General features: G+C 37.7%; 1 protein-coding gene across 1 annotated transcript in view; it reads left to right on the top strand.

Annotated features, from left to right (window-relative positions):
- The first annotated feature begins 8,032 nt into the window (after window positions 1-8,032).
- Window positions 8,033-16,089, top strand: part of LOC140171608 (dual specificity mitogen-activated protein kinase kinase 1-like) — a 38,688-nt gene continuing 30,631 nt past the window's right edge. The window contains 1 exon segment of the mRNA XM_072194893.1: window positions 8,033-8,610. Coding sequence (XP_072050994.1) covers window positions 8,519-8,610 — 92 coding nt within the window. The 5' untranslated portion in view covers window positions 8,033-8,518.

Below are 16,089 nucleotides of genomic sequence, written 5' to 3'. Positions count from 1 at the left end.
TCAGTAATAATGTCAAAGAGAATTTAACTGTATCACTAGGATCCACAACATGCTCATCTATCAGGGCACAGTTCTTTAACCCCAATACAGTTGTACATTCATTGAATGAACTTGAAAATTTGAGTATAAAAACTCATACTCTGCAACTTGAGGTCAAATTTTGCAGAATGATTGTTAAATTAAGGTTATTGAACTATGCCATGGGGATGAGGCCATTGTGGTCCATACTGTATGCATAGCTATTTGTATGCAGCCAAAAGAGTTTTATTAAAATACAATATATGAAATAAAAGAGACCTTGTTGTGTTTGTTTGACCAAGCTTCAGTTTATAGGTAACAAAATGATTGGTGAAGGGAGGGAACTTTATAAAAAGTAACCCAGCCATTACAATTATGCCTGTAACTTTTAATCGTATTCACACAGTTAGGTAGCCAGGAGCTGTCAGGATTTTTATGTTAGGGGCAAAGCCAAATTTTCATGTCCATTTGTCAATTGTTTGTCCCAGTATTTGTCACTTAAAGGACACTTTACTGTCTGCCGCCCCCATTTTCTCCCTATCACAATGTAGGCGCATTTTGATATCCTGTTCATTCAAAGTTAAGAAACTTTTAAATTGGGGTTTTTGGCTTTGAAAATGCTGCTGTGTTGTTAGTATGGAAAGAAATTAGGCAAATGGATATCAAAATGCGCGTGCATCTTTCTTTTTTGTAAAGTGTACTGAGTGAACTTTTTTCCAAGGGCGAGGCAATTTTGTGAAAAGTGGACTTTCTTCCCAAAATTAGGACTTTTTTTGTCCAAAAAAGTGTAAAAAAACCTGATTTTTTTGCTCGCTACACTCCCTCCCCCACAACCTGCGTACGCCTACGGGCCTGACTGGTATGAATTTCCATTAACATGTTCCACTCACCTGACCTGAATGAAGTCCCTGGCCTGGAAGCGAGCGGCCAACTGTGTATCATCGATCGCTATCAAGTTCGATATCATTTTCTTCGGAAGGGGTCCCAAATATACGGGGAGGGGGGGGGTCATAAAAATGTGTTGCCAAAATGGGGGGGTCACGCCGACTTTTTGTAAGTTTGGGACCCCCCCCCCCCATTTTTCCTAAGAAAATGATAGCCGCTAAGAGCCACCTCTGACATAGTCTTTTTAATAGCTCAGACTTTAGGCCTAATTTTTTTTTTTTTTTTTTTGCTATTTACTGAAGTACCGTAATTATTAAAAATAAAAAATAAATGTAGATATTTATATAGCGCTTTATGCCGTAAACAGCCTCAAAGCGCTTTTACATTTATTCCGCCGTCATTAGAATAATCGGAACCACGTTTGCAGCCTACAAATGGCGCAGGGTTCATCAGTACAACGACTGTGACTACCCCTAGCAGCTTCCCATTGCACCTGGGTGGGGTGAGGCAAGCGAGGCAAAGCGCCTTGCCCAAGGACACAACACGGTGGCGGGACGGGGACTCGAACCCACGCACGTCGAGCAAGCTCTCAGATTATGAGTCCAAGGCCGTATCCACTGAGCCACCGTGCCCTCATTAGCGTCACATCATTTCGTTTTACTACGTAAGTCCGTTCAAAAAGTGTATAGCCTAGCCTAATCACGATCACGTACGTCCCAGACCTACTTTGCTTTTTTAAATAGCTCAGCATCATTATTTTTCTGAACACGAGTAAGGAAAATCTTTGGGTCTATTTTGAGGTTTTCAGGGTTTTTTGCTATCTACTGAAGATAGCAATTAGTGTCACGTCCCGAATCGTCATCTCTCTCTAGCTCTCTTTATATTTCTCTGTTTTATTCCATCACGTAGCGGTTCTTTTTCTCGTTCTACTATATTTTTTTCACTGTCTAGGCTGAAGATAGCAAGTTCCGGGTTATCACTTTCTGCTATATACATAAGCCACGTTTTACCTCAGTTTTTCTCTGTAGCGGATCTTTTTCTAACTCACTACGTAGCCCCCCCCCGCCGTTTAGCATGTTCAGAAAGTGTATTTAGGGTCATTCAAAAACTAGCCGCCGATAACTTTTATTCTGTACATGATAGCTTCTTCAATTCAAACAGCATCAATAAGTTCGTAGAACAAGCCTAGGCCTACTTGAAAGAGGACTAGCCAAATTCTCTATCTCACTCTTGAACATGGTCACTGCATACCTTAACGCACCCGTCGCAAGTTTTTCTTGAAACCTTAATGTGAAATTGGAGGTCTTCCGACTGCTCCATGATTGCCATGAGCCATTCTTCAGGGAAGGCTCACCAGCATTGATCACCAGCAAACCTGATATTATGAAGGTATAGGACTTAAAATTCTTAAATTGGTTTCACTGTAATATCAGAAGAGTGTCCTGCCCATAAACAGTGATGCAAAAATCTATATTTTTGGGGCAATCGGTTTTGAAGGAACAAGTTTTCAAATGAGACCAAATTCAATGCCGTGTGACAAAGTTCTACGAACTTTTGACCGTCCCTCGTACATTGGCCGGCACGGTTACCTACAAATTATTTTTATAGGTGACCTCAGGCAAAACCCAAATAAGAAACGGTAAAAACTCGTAAAACATTTACATGAAAATATGAGTCCTACAAGATTAGCTCGATATGTAGTGGCGGTGCGCCCCCCCCCTCCCCAAATATTTTTCTTTAACCTTAATGGTCTACTCTAGATTACCGGTATGTTGCGAGCGCAGCGAGCAGGGAAATTTACTAAGCCTTTTTATAGCGTTTTATTTAAAAGGGCGCCCCATGACTGTGTGCCAAAAATCAGTCGCCTGCCCCCCCCGTTCGGCTCGGCCAAAATGTCTTCCCTCCAATTTTACCCTCCCACCAGGGCTCATAAATGCACCGCTCCTATTAATAATGAGAGATAGGCCCCTATGTAATGAGTCTGACAGGAGGAGCTGCGGATGTTGGCAGAACTTTTTGAACTACCATTGTAGTAAAGCCGATTGCTGCAAAATTGAGCAAACGAAAAATTTTCTTCCCTTTTTTCGCCTCTCTTCACTTGTACCAGTTGCGTAGCCAGCAGGGGTGGGAGGGGGACAGAGTTCCCCCATGAAAGAAAAAAGCGCCCCTCTGACAAAAATATAATGAAAGAGAAAATCAGCAGGGCAAAGAAAAAGAAAAGGGGCAAGGAGCCCCTTTTCTACCTAAATTCAGCCCGATCATGGGCCAAAATAGTGTAAAATACAATTACGCACATTGTACAGATAAAGCCTTTTCCATCCTGATGGGCGGAAATAGTCATGATAGTGTAAACAACCAACTTTTTGCGCGCACATCATCCAAATAAAGCCTTTTGGGAACCTCAAAGATATATACAGTCTCTATGTATTGTATGATGCCACTGTAATTTCTTTCGTTTGTTCCTCGAAATTTTATTTTGCCCCCCACCCGACCAAAAAAGCTGGCTACACCCCCGGGCTATACGCCCCTGCTCTGAAGTCTGTCAACTTCCAATCTCCCGAGTAGTGGGGAGGGGGAACCGCAATATTAGCATTTAAGGGTCCCTTCATTGCACCCTAACTCAGAGTTCACTCGAAATAAGTGATTGGGCCTAAAAGCGAACAGAGCACATGAGTCAATATAGAACCGTTGTACTCAACTCAGTGCTGCCTGACTCAAACTAAGCAATTATGCTCAAACTGGAGTACAATTTACAAATTGCCCATTCAGCAAGTGCTGCATCATCGGTTTTTCAAACGTTCGCCTAATGGCGCACCTTGGCTCCTTTGCCTTGGGGTAAAGTTTATGTACAAATAGAGAGCTCCCTCTTCTAAAAAATCCCAACAATTAGGTATATTGCTGATCGAGATCGATGGGCAAATGTGATGCATGCTGGGATTGAAAAGGGCTCAAAAGCTATAGAATTTGTCACCCAAAATTGCAAATTTGAGCCCTTTTCCTTCCCAGCATGCATCACTTTTACCTATCAATCGCTATCAGCAATATACCTTATTAACGCGGCTGTGTACTCTAGCCATTGTTTCTTTCTCAAAATTGAGTTTTTTTGATATGTTTGTACCTTGTTATGTTTTTTATAAAATACAAGGAATGAAAATCCAGATTTGTAAACTCCAACTGCAATATTTTAAGGATTTTATTTCACTATTCCACTCGTGTTTGAAATTGAAAAGGAAAGAAAATCTTTGTTGTACCAGCAAGGTACACGCGCGCAACAACTCATCGCGTTGCGTATCGCGCAATTTGTTAACGCACAAATACGCGACGCATACGCGACGCTTATCTGCATGCGCGGCGCATCTTATGGAAACACCACGGAAGCACTGATTTCACAAAAACCTAGTGGTCAAATGGCTCCGTTTTAGCTGATAAAATGTGGGTTTTTCAAGTTCTTTCCCCGATTTAAATATCAAGTTATGAATGGATTTCGCTCAAACTTCTCAAGGGGCTGTGGATTTACCCGATGTTCACGTAATATAAGTTACAAAAACGAAAACTGTCGCATTCTCCTGTGAGATTCGATGAAAGTGCAAAATGTGACCACTTTAAACTTCAACGGCCATTATTTCAATGTTCATTTTCTCGGTAAAATGACGATTTAGGTACACGATAACTCAATAAATACAGCATCTATAGGTAAGCAAATATGATCATCGTAAAAAGCATGATCGACTCAAGAAACGGTTTTCTCATTTTTTATATTTTGGTCTATTTCCGATTTTGGGCATCATTTTGTGCAAATAGGCGTTTTTGAATTTTAAAAAGTTCATTTTGATGCCTTATATGGTCAATATCTCAAAAAATAAGGCCAATATCAAAAAATAAAAAACCGTTTTTGGAATGGAGCCTCAAGATTGAGCTAAAAACAAAATAAAATATTTTGGAAAGAGTGTTTTTTTGTTATGATGTACCTAACAAATATTGCCAAAAACTCACTTTTTGTGATTTTCTTCAAAATTGTTGTTTTTACCCCAAATCTGTATTTATATTAAGATTTATTGATGTCTTGCCTTCATAAAAATGTATACTTTTATATGTTTTGCGCGAATAATTACAAAGTTATTGCACTTTTACTACATGCATGTCTGAGAGTACACAGCCACATTAAGGGTACGTGCCCTTATTTGCTGGTGGGATTGTTATGGAAGGGCACATTTAGTTTGTGTCTAAAATTATCAAGGGAGCCATAGCGCCATTAGGCGAACGTTTACGGTATGATAACTTAGGGGCTGTGCAATAATTATTTTCCCCGCGGGGGTAAAATTTCAAACGGCTCGCCAAAAACGCTTGCCCCCCCCTCTCGGCCCGCCAAAAATCGCTTGCCCCCCCCCTCTCGGCCCGCCAAAAAATCTTTGCCCCCCCTTTGAACATGCCAATTTTTGGGATCCCAATTTGCAAACCTTAAATGGTCTAGATGTATGTTGCGGCTTAGCTGTGAGCAGGAAAATTTGCATATTTAAGCGTTTCCGTACTGTTTTCCTAAGCCTTTTTAGAGCGTTTTATTAAAAAGACGCCCCATGAATGTGTGCCAAAAATCGCTTGCCCCCCCCTCTCGCCTTGCCAAAAATTGCTTGCCCCCCCTTTTGGCTCGCCAAAAATTTCTTGCCCCCCCCAATTTTACCCTCCCCCAGGGCTCATAATTATTGCACAGCCCCTTAATGTGATAGTCTTAGTCTTGTGATAATAAACTTTTGTAGTAAGTATAGAAATAAAAGTAAAAAGTTTAGGTAGACTATAATTATAGGTTTGGACAACTTGTCCCACATAAAAATTTACATGAAAGATATTTTTTGATATACTTGACTCAACTTTCTCATGAACTAAGTGAATATGATTAAATTTTCCTGATTTCTATTACCAAAATGTTAAAATTTATTATTTACACTTGGGCCCCTTTGTGTTCAAATTGGGGTTCTTAGCTATAAATATTGTGTTCAAATTGGGCCCTAAGCTCATGATAGCATCACTATGCACATTAAATTTTAGGCTGTGAATCCAATACACTGAACAGTCAAGGCGCTACAAGAAATTACAGGCAGACGATGGTGGACTACATTATTCACTGTGGCAACAGCCAATATCGTAAACAAAACAGACAATATGACGGCAACACTGCCTGGACATTGGACGCCCCGTGCTGAGTTGTGTTTTTAGCTCTATTGGCCCCGTTACAGAAAAAAAAAATGCACAAAATATATTTCTCAGTGAATGTATAAATTTTCACATAAAAATAAATATTTTGGATTCAAAATAAATGTGAAGAAAAAAAAAATTATAACCGGGAGTGAGCGGGACTCGATCTCGGGACCCTATGCACCGCAGGCGAGACCCGTTACCATTAGACCAAGCGAACCGTGATACCCAATGGCGGCAATTTTAGGTATATATCATAAACATACCGTGCGTTATTCATACAAAACAAAAAAAAACAGTACTTACAATGAGGTTCACTGGCGAACCTCAACGGATTTAGACTGATAAAATAGTGCTTAATAACATACGTACAGTTTTGGAATAATTTGAGACATTTTTGTGTTTACGTGTAAAACCAATGACAACGTCAAAATTCAGCCAATCTTGGCCGGCCCCCTTACAGGCAAGTCTGCAGTAGTCTGCTGCCCTCACGTTCTACTTATTTGATCCAATAAACATGCTGAAAAGTCGGAGCTGAAAAGTGGACCACTTTATAACCTCACAAAATCAGTCCGGTGATGTACGGATCATGTAGGCCTAAATGCGATTTTTGTGAATTTTGTAAATTCATGTTTGTTCCAAATATGAAAGGCCGAAAAAAAATTGTATATGTTTGACCTCACTCGACCGACCCACAAACTTTGAAAATCAATTGCCTTTTCTTTTTCTTTTCTAATTGTTTTCCATTTTCATGGTGAATGGTGTGTTTGTGTATTATTTCAAATGTATGTAAAATACATCATTCAAGTTGCTCTCAGGTGAGGACTTTCTATAATTATAGTGGAACGGTATCCGGGATCCCATCAAAACTGTTCCCATTGTCTGGTATGGATGACAAGCTCATCATTTGACTGAAGTTGATATTTATAGGCCTACTATCTTGTCAAGTGAGCTGAGGTGAGGGGGTGAGGCCAAACACTTTTTTGGCCTCATTACTGAAAATAAATCGCCTCAGTTTAAGGGGGCTGGCATTCAGTCTTCGGAAGGGGGGGGGGGGGGTAAAATTACAAAAAGTCCGAGCGTCAAAAATTGTGACCCCTATTTCGGCAACAAAATGACCCTCCCCCACCTTACAGGCTAAAATTGTATGTATTAAAATTAGTCTTTATGAAAATAAATACACTATCTGTGGCCCGGATCTGTGGTCATTTTGTGACTACATTGGTCATCAAAAATTCAAGTTATGATCCCCCTATTTTTCTCTCCAAAAATGTATGACACCCCCCCATATATTTGGGACCCATCCCTTCCGAAGAAAATGCCAGCCCCCTTCTGGTACCGCTCCCCTTTTCGTTTTTAGTCCTCTTTTCCTCAAGTTCCTCATTTTCCCCGGATTTTTTCGCTCTGAGAAAATCATCAAACGCAAACTTGTGGCCCGGGATTGAAAACGTAACATTTTTTTATCATAAAATGCATAATTTGTTAAAAATAGCAATAGCCAGCCCCTTAATTGTTCTCTCGCGGCACCCCTTTTCGTTTTTATTTTTCCTCAAGTTCCTCATTTTTCCCGGATTTTTTCGCTCTGAGAAAATCACCAAACCCGGAATTGAAAACGTAAAAACTTTTATCATAAAATGCATAATTTGTTTAAAATAGCAATAGTCGGCCTTACTACAAGTTGTAACACCTTGCTTCCTAAATTGTCTTTATTGCATCCGTTTCAAGTATTACAAAAGTCAAAATAACATTTCCCAAATGTGTCCTAAAATATGATGAAATCGAAGGAACAACATTTAAATATAATTGATATAGTATCAAAAGCTATGTGATAATTTTCGTTGAAACGTAAGTAAAGAAGGAAAGGAAACAACAATTATGTGCATAAATCAATCAATTAGTTATGAAACGAATAAAAACAAGTTATAACCTGGATCATCAATGACAGCGATCGGATCAGTCGGTGCTTCCTCTATCTGGATATGTTTACAACAAAATGAGCTCAATAAAATCGACGTTTTCTCAACTAGTAAAATAGTTGTATTCAGAAGAATCGAGTTCATTATCGGGCAATAGCTATAGTTTCAGAATCTCCAGAAATTTTACGACGGAGTCGCTTTCGTCGCCGGCTTTCATTGCTGTCCGGCTGGACAGCCATTTTTGTTGGGACTTCACTGTTCTGTGTATACTCAATTTACATAGCTCAGTTGGAAACAAGTGGCACTGTCAGTCATTGCAGTGCCAAGCTCAGTTAATCCAATAATAGTCGATCAGCTAAGTTATTGATTGTTAAGTGTCTCTTCAAGGCGACAGTTCTTCCTTTTTAAGAATCAGAAATCTGCTTTTGTGAAACTGAATCTGAAAGAAACTTGATACAAATTGTTTTGATTCCGTAAATTTGTAAGAAAAATCAACAGCAGTGGTCAAAATGTCTTCGAAAAAGAACATCAAGAATCTGACGTTAATGGTAACGGAACCAAATGGCGATGGAAGTACACCTCCTACAGGCAGCTCAGCAGAGTAAGTTTTAAAATATAAATTCTAAGTTGACTTTATTAAGTTCTTGGACAATGTACCAACATGACCAAGCGTTGTGTCTTACTCGAGTTGAGAACTCTAGCTTCGAATTTTGCACACGATAGTTACGCATTCAATGGCGATGCTAGAGTGCTTTGCTATCTTTTTTCAGTCAGACAGCGGTGCAATTTTTTGCACCAGAGGTTATTTATTCTGTTAATTTTGAAATTTGAATGAAAGTTATTTTGATATAAGTAATTGAGTACAGCCAAATTTGAGTAGGATTTGCCTAATCTATTTTGGACAGTCTAAACTTTTGCTGATGTGTAATTTTAGCAACAATTTTGATGCAATCGCCTGTCGTGATTGGCTGTGTTTACTTCTGAACTTCCATTGCTTGACACGGACGGTGTCATGCTTCAGCGAATCCGACTAGATTTTGAATGCAATGGTAGGGACAGGCATAAAAATTTCAAATTAATTCTATTAAGGGGGTACTACACGGTACACCCCTCCATAAATTTATGACTTTTTTGCATTTTTCTCAAAAACTAATAACACAGTGGTAACAAAAGTTATGTATATTATAGGGGCAAGGAATTCAATTACTACACTGAAATTTCAGTGACCCAAGACAAGCGGTTCATTATTTATGATAAGAAATGAGGTACAGCTAGGATGTACCTCTTTTCCTATCATATATACTGAACCGAGTGTTTTGAGTCACTGAAATTTCAGTGTAATAATTGGATTCCTTGCCCCAATAATATGTGTAACTTTTGTTACCAGTGTGTTTTTTTTCCCAAGCGATAACCCAAGCGATAACAAAAAAGTGCTTTCTCCCAGCAAATAAGTAAACTGGAATTGTTATGTGAAAAGGATGAAAGTTTTTGTCAAACCATGTTTCCCTTTTGTCAGAAGATGAATTTTGGGTCAAAATAGAATTTTTCCCAAAAATGCCCCTTTTGACCCCCCTTTTTGACCAAACGGTGATTTTCACCAAGGCATATCTCACAGAAAAAAATATTCAGAAGTGAAGTCAATGTTGCATTCTGTTTCCTAAAGCATTGAATCTGTTGTCAATGCAAACTAGAGCATCTGAAACAGATTAATTTTGGTTTTATTCATCATTTTCTCCAAAAATGGTGTTTTCAGTGGCACAAAATGGCACAGATTTACATAGGGCTTTATTATCAAGTAAAATAAATAGCGCCCTCGCTCAGATGTGCCTGTCCCTAGCAATGGTCTCTATTAAATGTGAAGCTATCGGTGAGCAAATGCTTGGCTAGACTTCTCGTATACGTCGAACAACTGAATACAAGCACAACGTATGGACCAATATATTTTTGTAAACATTTTAGGCCTATAACAAAATGTATATTTCGTACAAATTGTACAACTATAGTTTCTACCCTATGACCTATAAAAGTTACCTGTTATCAAAGTGTCCGCAAAATACTGGTCATCGCAAGTATCTTTATTGATGCTGAAAACTAAGGATATTCACGCAGGGACAGGCCAAAAACCTTACCTCGATCGTAAAATCCAGCCGATGCATGTCATAAATAATTCATTATGCCATTGTGTAAGTCACTGATTGTGTCCATGTATTGTTATTGCACCTGCGATCTCGCGCGAGAGCAGTTGTCAACCTGAATTTAAACTCGATCGCTGGATCACCACGCGAATTCGCCTCTCGAAAACCTCTATGAGGTTGTTGCATCGAGCACGCTGACTGTATAGCAATTATCAAAGTAGTTTTGTAAACCAATCAGGTTAGACGTACTTTACTGGCAAGTCACATTAATTAATACCGTAAAAGGCCGTTGTGTTCATTGATTAGCTTACGATTTCAAAGAATGGCTTTTGCAACCAATCACATAGCCTTGATTCAAGGCTTCTGCCTTTTTCCTCTTCTTTCTTCCTTTTTTAAAAATTACTTTACTTTTGCTCGAAATTGAACACAAAACCTTTAAATACCCAATTGACTATAAAAGGCCTATATTGCTTATAGATCAATGTTTTTTCTGAAGTATTTCCAAATCATTCTTGGATGTCATTCTATCCATGCATGCACTGAGCATGCTGGTTTTGGCCACAGAGGGGCCTGAGGGTTCATGTGTCCATAGACTAGTTTCTAGGGTCTATGATGTGTCTGACCATGGTCTGCCTTCCCTGATCTAACCTGGAAATCCCTGCTGGCTGCTTATAATAGCATCAAGCACACTGTATACAAGAGACAGGGTATTCTCACACTAAAGGACATTCCCTCCAGTTTTAGCAGAAGAGGCATGGCTGGATGATGTTCTGTGCATTTGACAGATAAAAATGAAATTGGCAATTCTGAGCAACAGGATTCCATGAAATGGACGATTATGTAAGTTATTCTACAGGATCGGTAATAATTAACAGCTGGTCTGCTGTATTTCAAGTGCATATTGAAGTTTGTAAGTTTGTGACTTCGTATATTATGTGCAATTGATTTGATATTATATAGGAAGCTTAAATTGGCAGGCTCTCATGCAATGTATCCGTCTCTTCCGAACATATACGTTCAGGGCAAGTCATACTGAAGCTCCAACCTTGGCGACCGGCTGCCAAGTAACAACAATAATGTGTACCAATACCATTTGTTTATATGGTTTATTATTTTCACTTTTTCAAATCACATGCGGCCGTTTTTCGTAAATTCATTGTTATAGGGTCATGTGTTATATGGTGGGACCCCAAAATAGTGGGAGGCGTTACATTTTTCTCTCCTCTTCCAGATTTAACTTGTTGGTACAGAGCTATTCTTTGTCCAATTGCATAAAGTTTGGGCTCATTATACAGCTTGATTATTCTACTTTTCAAATATGTTTCACAATTTGAAATTATCATTTGTTTAATTAGTGAAAAATATTAAAATGTTAACGAGGATAAACCTGGAGGATAAGCGGTAGAGGATAAGCGGTAGAGGAGTATGTGCAATCTCTATGAGAAATGTTGTGGAAACATGATATCTTTTTGAATTTTAAATTTTATCATTGCCAAATTCTGTGCTATACATGCAAATCATATCTCAAGTCAAAGCTTGTTCATTCATTATTCATATTCAACTATTAGTTTGATCTATTTCATGTTTTCAAGTACTCACTGAGAACCGCAAGTCACAAGACCCACAATTTTTCCCTATTCACTACACACAAATGCCAAGATTTTCAGTCACAACGCATGCGTTTTGGCTTTAAATTGTTGTTACTTGAGAATTATACACCCTAAGATAGGAAAAGTATACATTTTTGGAAAGCATTTTACCCAGGGAATCCAAATATGCAGTTAAAATAAATGTAGGATACACTCTAAAGAAAATATTTTCAAAAATGTAATCAACATTTGGTGCGTAAAGTTACGTACATTTTCACACCCTGTATCACCACTTTGGCCAATCATAACATAGTAAAAGTATACATTTTATTAAAGCTCATAGTGTTGCCTGCCACAAAATTAGATTACATTAGAGGTATTCCATATCAGTAGCAAATGCAATAAATTATCAATTTTCTAGGAAAATTTTTTTTTTCATGATATCATCACCCTATATATTTTCTTACACACCCTGTATACCAACATCAATTTTGCATTGTTGGATTCCTTGGAACATTAGCTTTCCAAAAATGTATAGTTTTGTTGGTGTGAGATGTATAGTTTTAGACATGCATCAATTTAAGTGAAAATGAAGACAAATGATCAAAATCAGTGTTTGTAACGCAAATGTGCCCCACCATATGACACGTGACCATAGCTAAAATAATAGTTTCTCGATCATGAGAGTATGAATGTACATCTTTTTTTGTAATGTTGCAAGTTTAGTGGAATGACACAATAGCGCGATCGATTGTGCACGCTGACAGGGGTAGCGCTAATTTGCTTTTTGGGGTCCCGGACCCACCAAAATAGAGTTCGGACCCCCTGTTTTTAAATTTTCTGCAAATTTAGGGGTCCCTGCAGACCCCCATTTTTGTCAACCTAGCTCTATTAATTTGTTATTGACAATAATATTTACATAAATCTTTAAAATCTCATCAGGAAAGTGGAAGGAAATAGTCAAATATATGCATCAAACTGCGATGTAATGCAATCCAATACCGGCAATTGGGGCTTTGTAAAATTGTATTCCCTGTTGCCCAACATATCAACATGTACGGACGCACAAAAATTTTGTGGGACGCACATTTCCCGACCAGGTTTTACAGTTCTGCGTCTGATTGAATGCAGAATTTTTGAAGGCTATGGATACGCTAGCCTTGAGTAGTGCATACCCATGATACACAACTTACACATTTACCACTTTTTGCCAGGAATGATTACATAATAACTTGAATACCTTGAGCTGTCATCAATTGTGTTTGAGCTAAACAAAAATGGAATGTCACCAATGTTTTTGCTTGCTAGTGGCTCAACACCCTCCTGAACAACAGAATTAGTGGTAATGCGAAATGGGGCGAATATGGATTAAAGCCATCCAAATACAATAATGTATTCCTCTCATTTATACTAGGATTCAGAAAAAGTATAGTTTGAGTTACTGGCACAGACATAAAGATCAAATGTTTTAAATTTTGGTCTCTACCATTGTCCACAGGAGTAAAAAAAAAGTAAAAAATGCTCTGATATTGATCAAAGTGGTCTCAAATTATTCCGCTTGGAACAACATTTTAAACAAAGAATTTTGCTATATATCAGGTACTCAATCGATGCATCCAAACACACAATATAAGGCCAAATAAAAAAATAAACATGTTTCACGTCCCCTCCCGCTTCCTTTTTAGAGGTTTCCTCAAATATCTTTTTATTTTTTGAAATTCAGTTATAACTTTTCAAAAAATATGTCTAGGAAGTTGGGATGCTTTCTATAGCCTTGTTAAGATACCAGACACATTTTAGGAAGGTTTTGTGATCATTAGAGGGGTGTAACTCTCAGAACAACAAATAAAAAAGGGCCTCCTCCTTTTTCCAGGCATTATTGTATGTATACGCTAAAACAGCTCCAAGTATGGGTATTTACACCAATTTTGCGATAAAAAATAGAAAATAAAAAGCCCCCTCTTCCTGCTTTTTTTCGAAAACCCGGACGTGAAACATGTTTTATTTTTTACTTGGCCTAAAGTGAATTGGGTTGCACTCATTGATGTATTGAAATCAAAACACCTCTGTAGAATAGGCCCTCTACTGTACATACAAAATGACTGCAAAGTCTTCTGGAGGGGTTTGAGACAACATGATGGCTCAGCTTTGAATTGGGAGATTGGTAATTTGGGATAATCTAAGCATGTGTGTTATATCGTTTGTGTATCGATACTACCATTGAGTGTACCAACATGTCGGAAGTCTATGAATTTTCTGAATATCAATATTTTCGACAATCGATAACGGGCCTAGTTGGCGGCAACCAAAAACTGTTATCTGCATGTCTGGTGGACAACCACTTAAAAAACTTCAAACAATGACTGCTAGTGAACTCAGATTTGGTAGCAATATTTGTTCACTGGGTGGGGGACTTGAGGTCAAGGCCAGGCATGAGAATTTCAGGCTTTTCAGTAATTTTGTTCAGCCTATTTTTAAAGCCCAAATTCACATGCTTTTTGAGGCAGGTCATGTAAGGTATCAATGACAATAAGGTCAAAGGTCACACAGAGGTCATACACAATTTTAGTGAAATTTCAGAAAAATGGTTCTGATTGGAAAAATACTTGATGGAAATAAATTTGAAGACGTGGGAGATACGCTTTTAGTTTCAACAAGAGACCAAACCAGGTCAAAGGTCATCTAGAAGCTTAATTGGAAATGACTGCAACTTGGTCACTTTTAAAGGCACAGATTTTCGGGCGGGTTTGCGGGTACCCGCCCGAGATCTATTTAAAAAAAATGTAGAGCCTGGTTCATATAATTTTGGTGTGGACCAGGAGCTAAAATGTTATGACCATCAAGGGTAGCGCTAGGTCCAAAAGCTCGGGGGGACCCCTGAGCTAACAGAAAATGCAAAAATGGGGGGTCCCTAAAGAAATATCGGGGGTCCCAACTATTACATGTACTAATTGTCTATAGCCAATTCAATCTGTTTGTGTGTTACCATGCTATTTTGGGGTGGGGGGCAGGGTGTTTATTAAATATTATTGTATTTTTTTTTTCTTTCATTCTTTTTTCTTTCTTTTTTTTTCTTTCTTTTTTTTTTTCCTTTCTTTTTTCTTTTTTTTTTTCTTTTCTTTTTTCTTTCTTTTTTTTTCTTCTTTTTTTTTTTCTTTTTTTTTTTTTTCTTTTTTTTTCTTCTTTCTTTTTTTTTTTGTTTTTCTTTTCCTTTTTTTTTTTTTTATTTAATTTTTTATTTCAATCAAATTAGTATAATTACCTAATATTTACCGCCCGCCACTGGCTGCCCAATAATACTTTTAATACTGCCCTCTATTGTCTGTAGTTGCCAGTACAATGGTAACCAGAGATCTCGCCGTATTTTCGCTATATCACGGCTGTTTTGCTGTCAAAATTTTCAATCACAAAGCAGTATTACTTTGCATAATATTAATTATTGAAGTAAATTAGGCCACAGGCATTGAGTTTTGCAATGTGACTGGTGTGCTGTAAATCGCACGCCTGGATAACCCGAGGTGTGCTTTTAGGTGTGCTGCAAATCGCACACCTAAATAAACCAAGGTGTGCTTTTTTCAAAACTGGTGTATGACTATGATTTCATTTTCAGCTAAAACTTAGCAATTGTGACAACATACATGTACTTTTTTTAAATGGCCATGGTAAAAGCTCTGGGGTAATGAATGGTGTATACTGCATAGATGTCCCTGGACTTTGGACTGATTGCTAGTGTCATTTGTAATTTTTTTTTTTTTAAATTAGTTTTTTTTTTGGATTTAGAATGTCCCTAGAATGTCCTGGAACTTTAGAATGTCCCTGGAATTTTTTTTTAATTAAAAAAAAAAAATTAAAAAAAAAAAAAAAAAAATTATAAATCCTTGTTTAAAATAGGCAAATTTGTAAATTATGTTCACATAATAATCTATGAATGATTTTAAAATGCATTTGTTTTGTATGCTTCTTTACTTCATAAATAGGTTGTAATGTGAACATCAATTATAAATTTGCCTATTTTGAACATGAATTTATAATTTTTTAAATCTTTTGTAATTTTTTTTTCAAGTTTTAAAAAAATTAAAAATATTTCCAGGGACATTTTTAAGTTCAGGGACATTCTAAATAAAAATAAAAACTTAAAAAAAAAATAATTTTTTTTTTTTTTTTTTTTTTTAGGTGTGCGAAAATCGCACCCTCGGCGTATTTTCAGGCGTGCGGCGCGTGCGAATCGCACTCGCACGCCTTAAAACTCAATCCCTGAGGCCATAATCTGGTATTTCAGGGGTTCAGTTGCTTCGAAAATGATGTGCATAATGCAAGTTGTGGGAATTTTTGTTGCGTACGACGGGACGCAATAAC

This window comes from Amphiura filiformis, chromosome 15 (genome assembly GCF_039555335.1).
Source record: "Amphiura filiformis chromosome 15, Afil_fr2py, whole genome shotgun sequence".
Taxonomy (NCBI): domain Eukaryota; kingdom Metazoa; phylum Echinodermata; class Ophiuroidea; order Amphilepidida; family Amphiuridae; genus Amphiura; species Amphiura filiformis.
The sequence above is the reverse complement of the archived record's forward strand: the minus strand, read 5'-3'. Positions and strand labels throughout refer to the sequence as shown.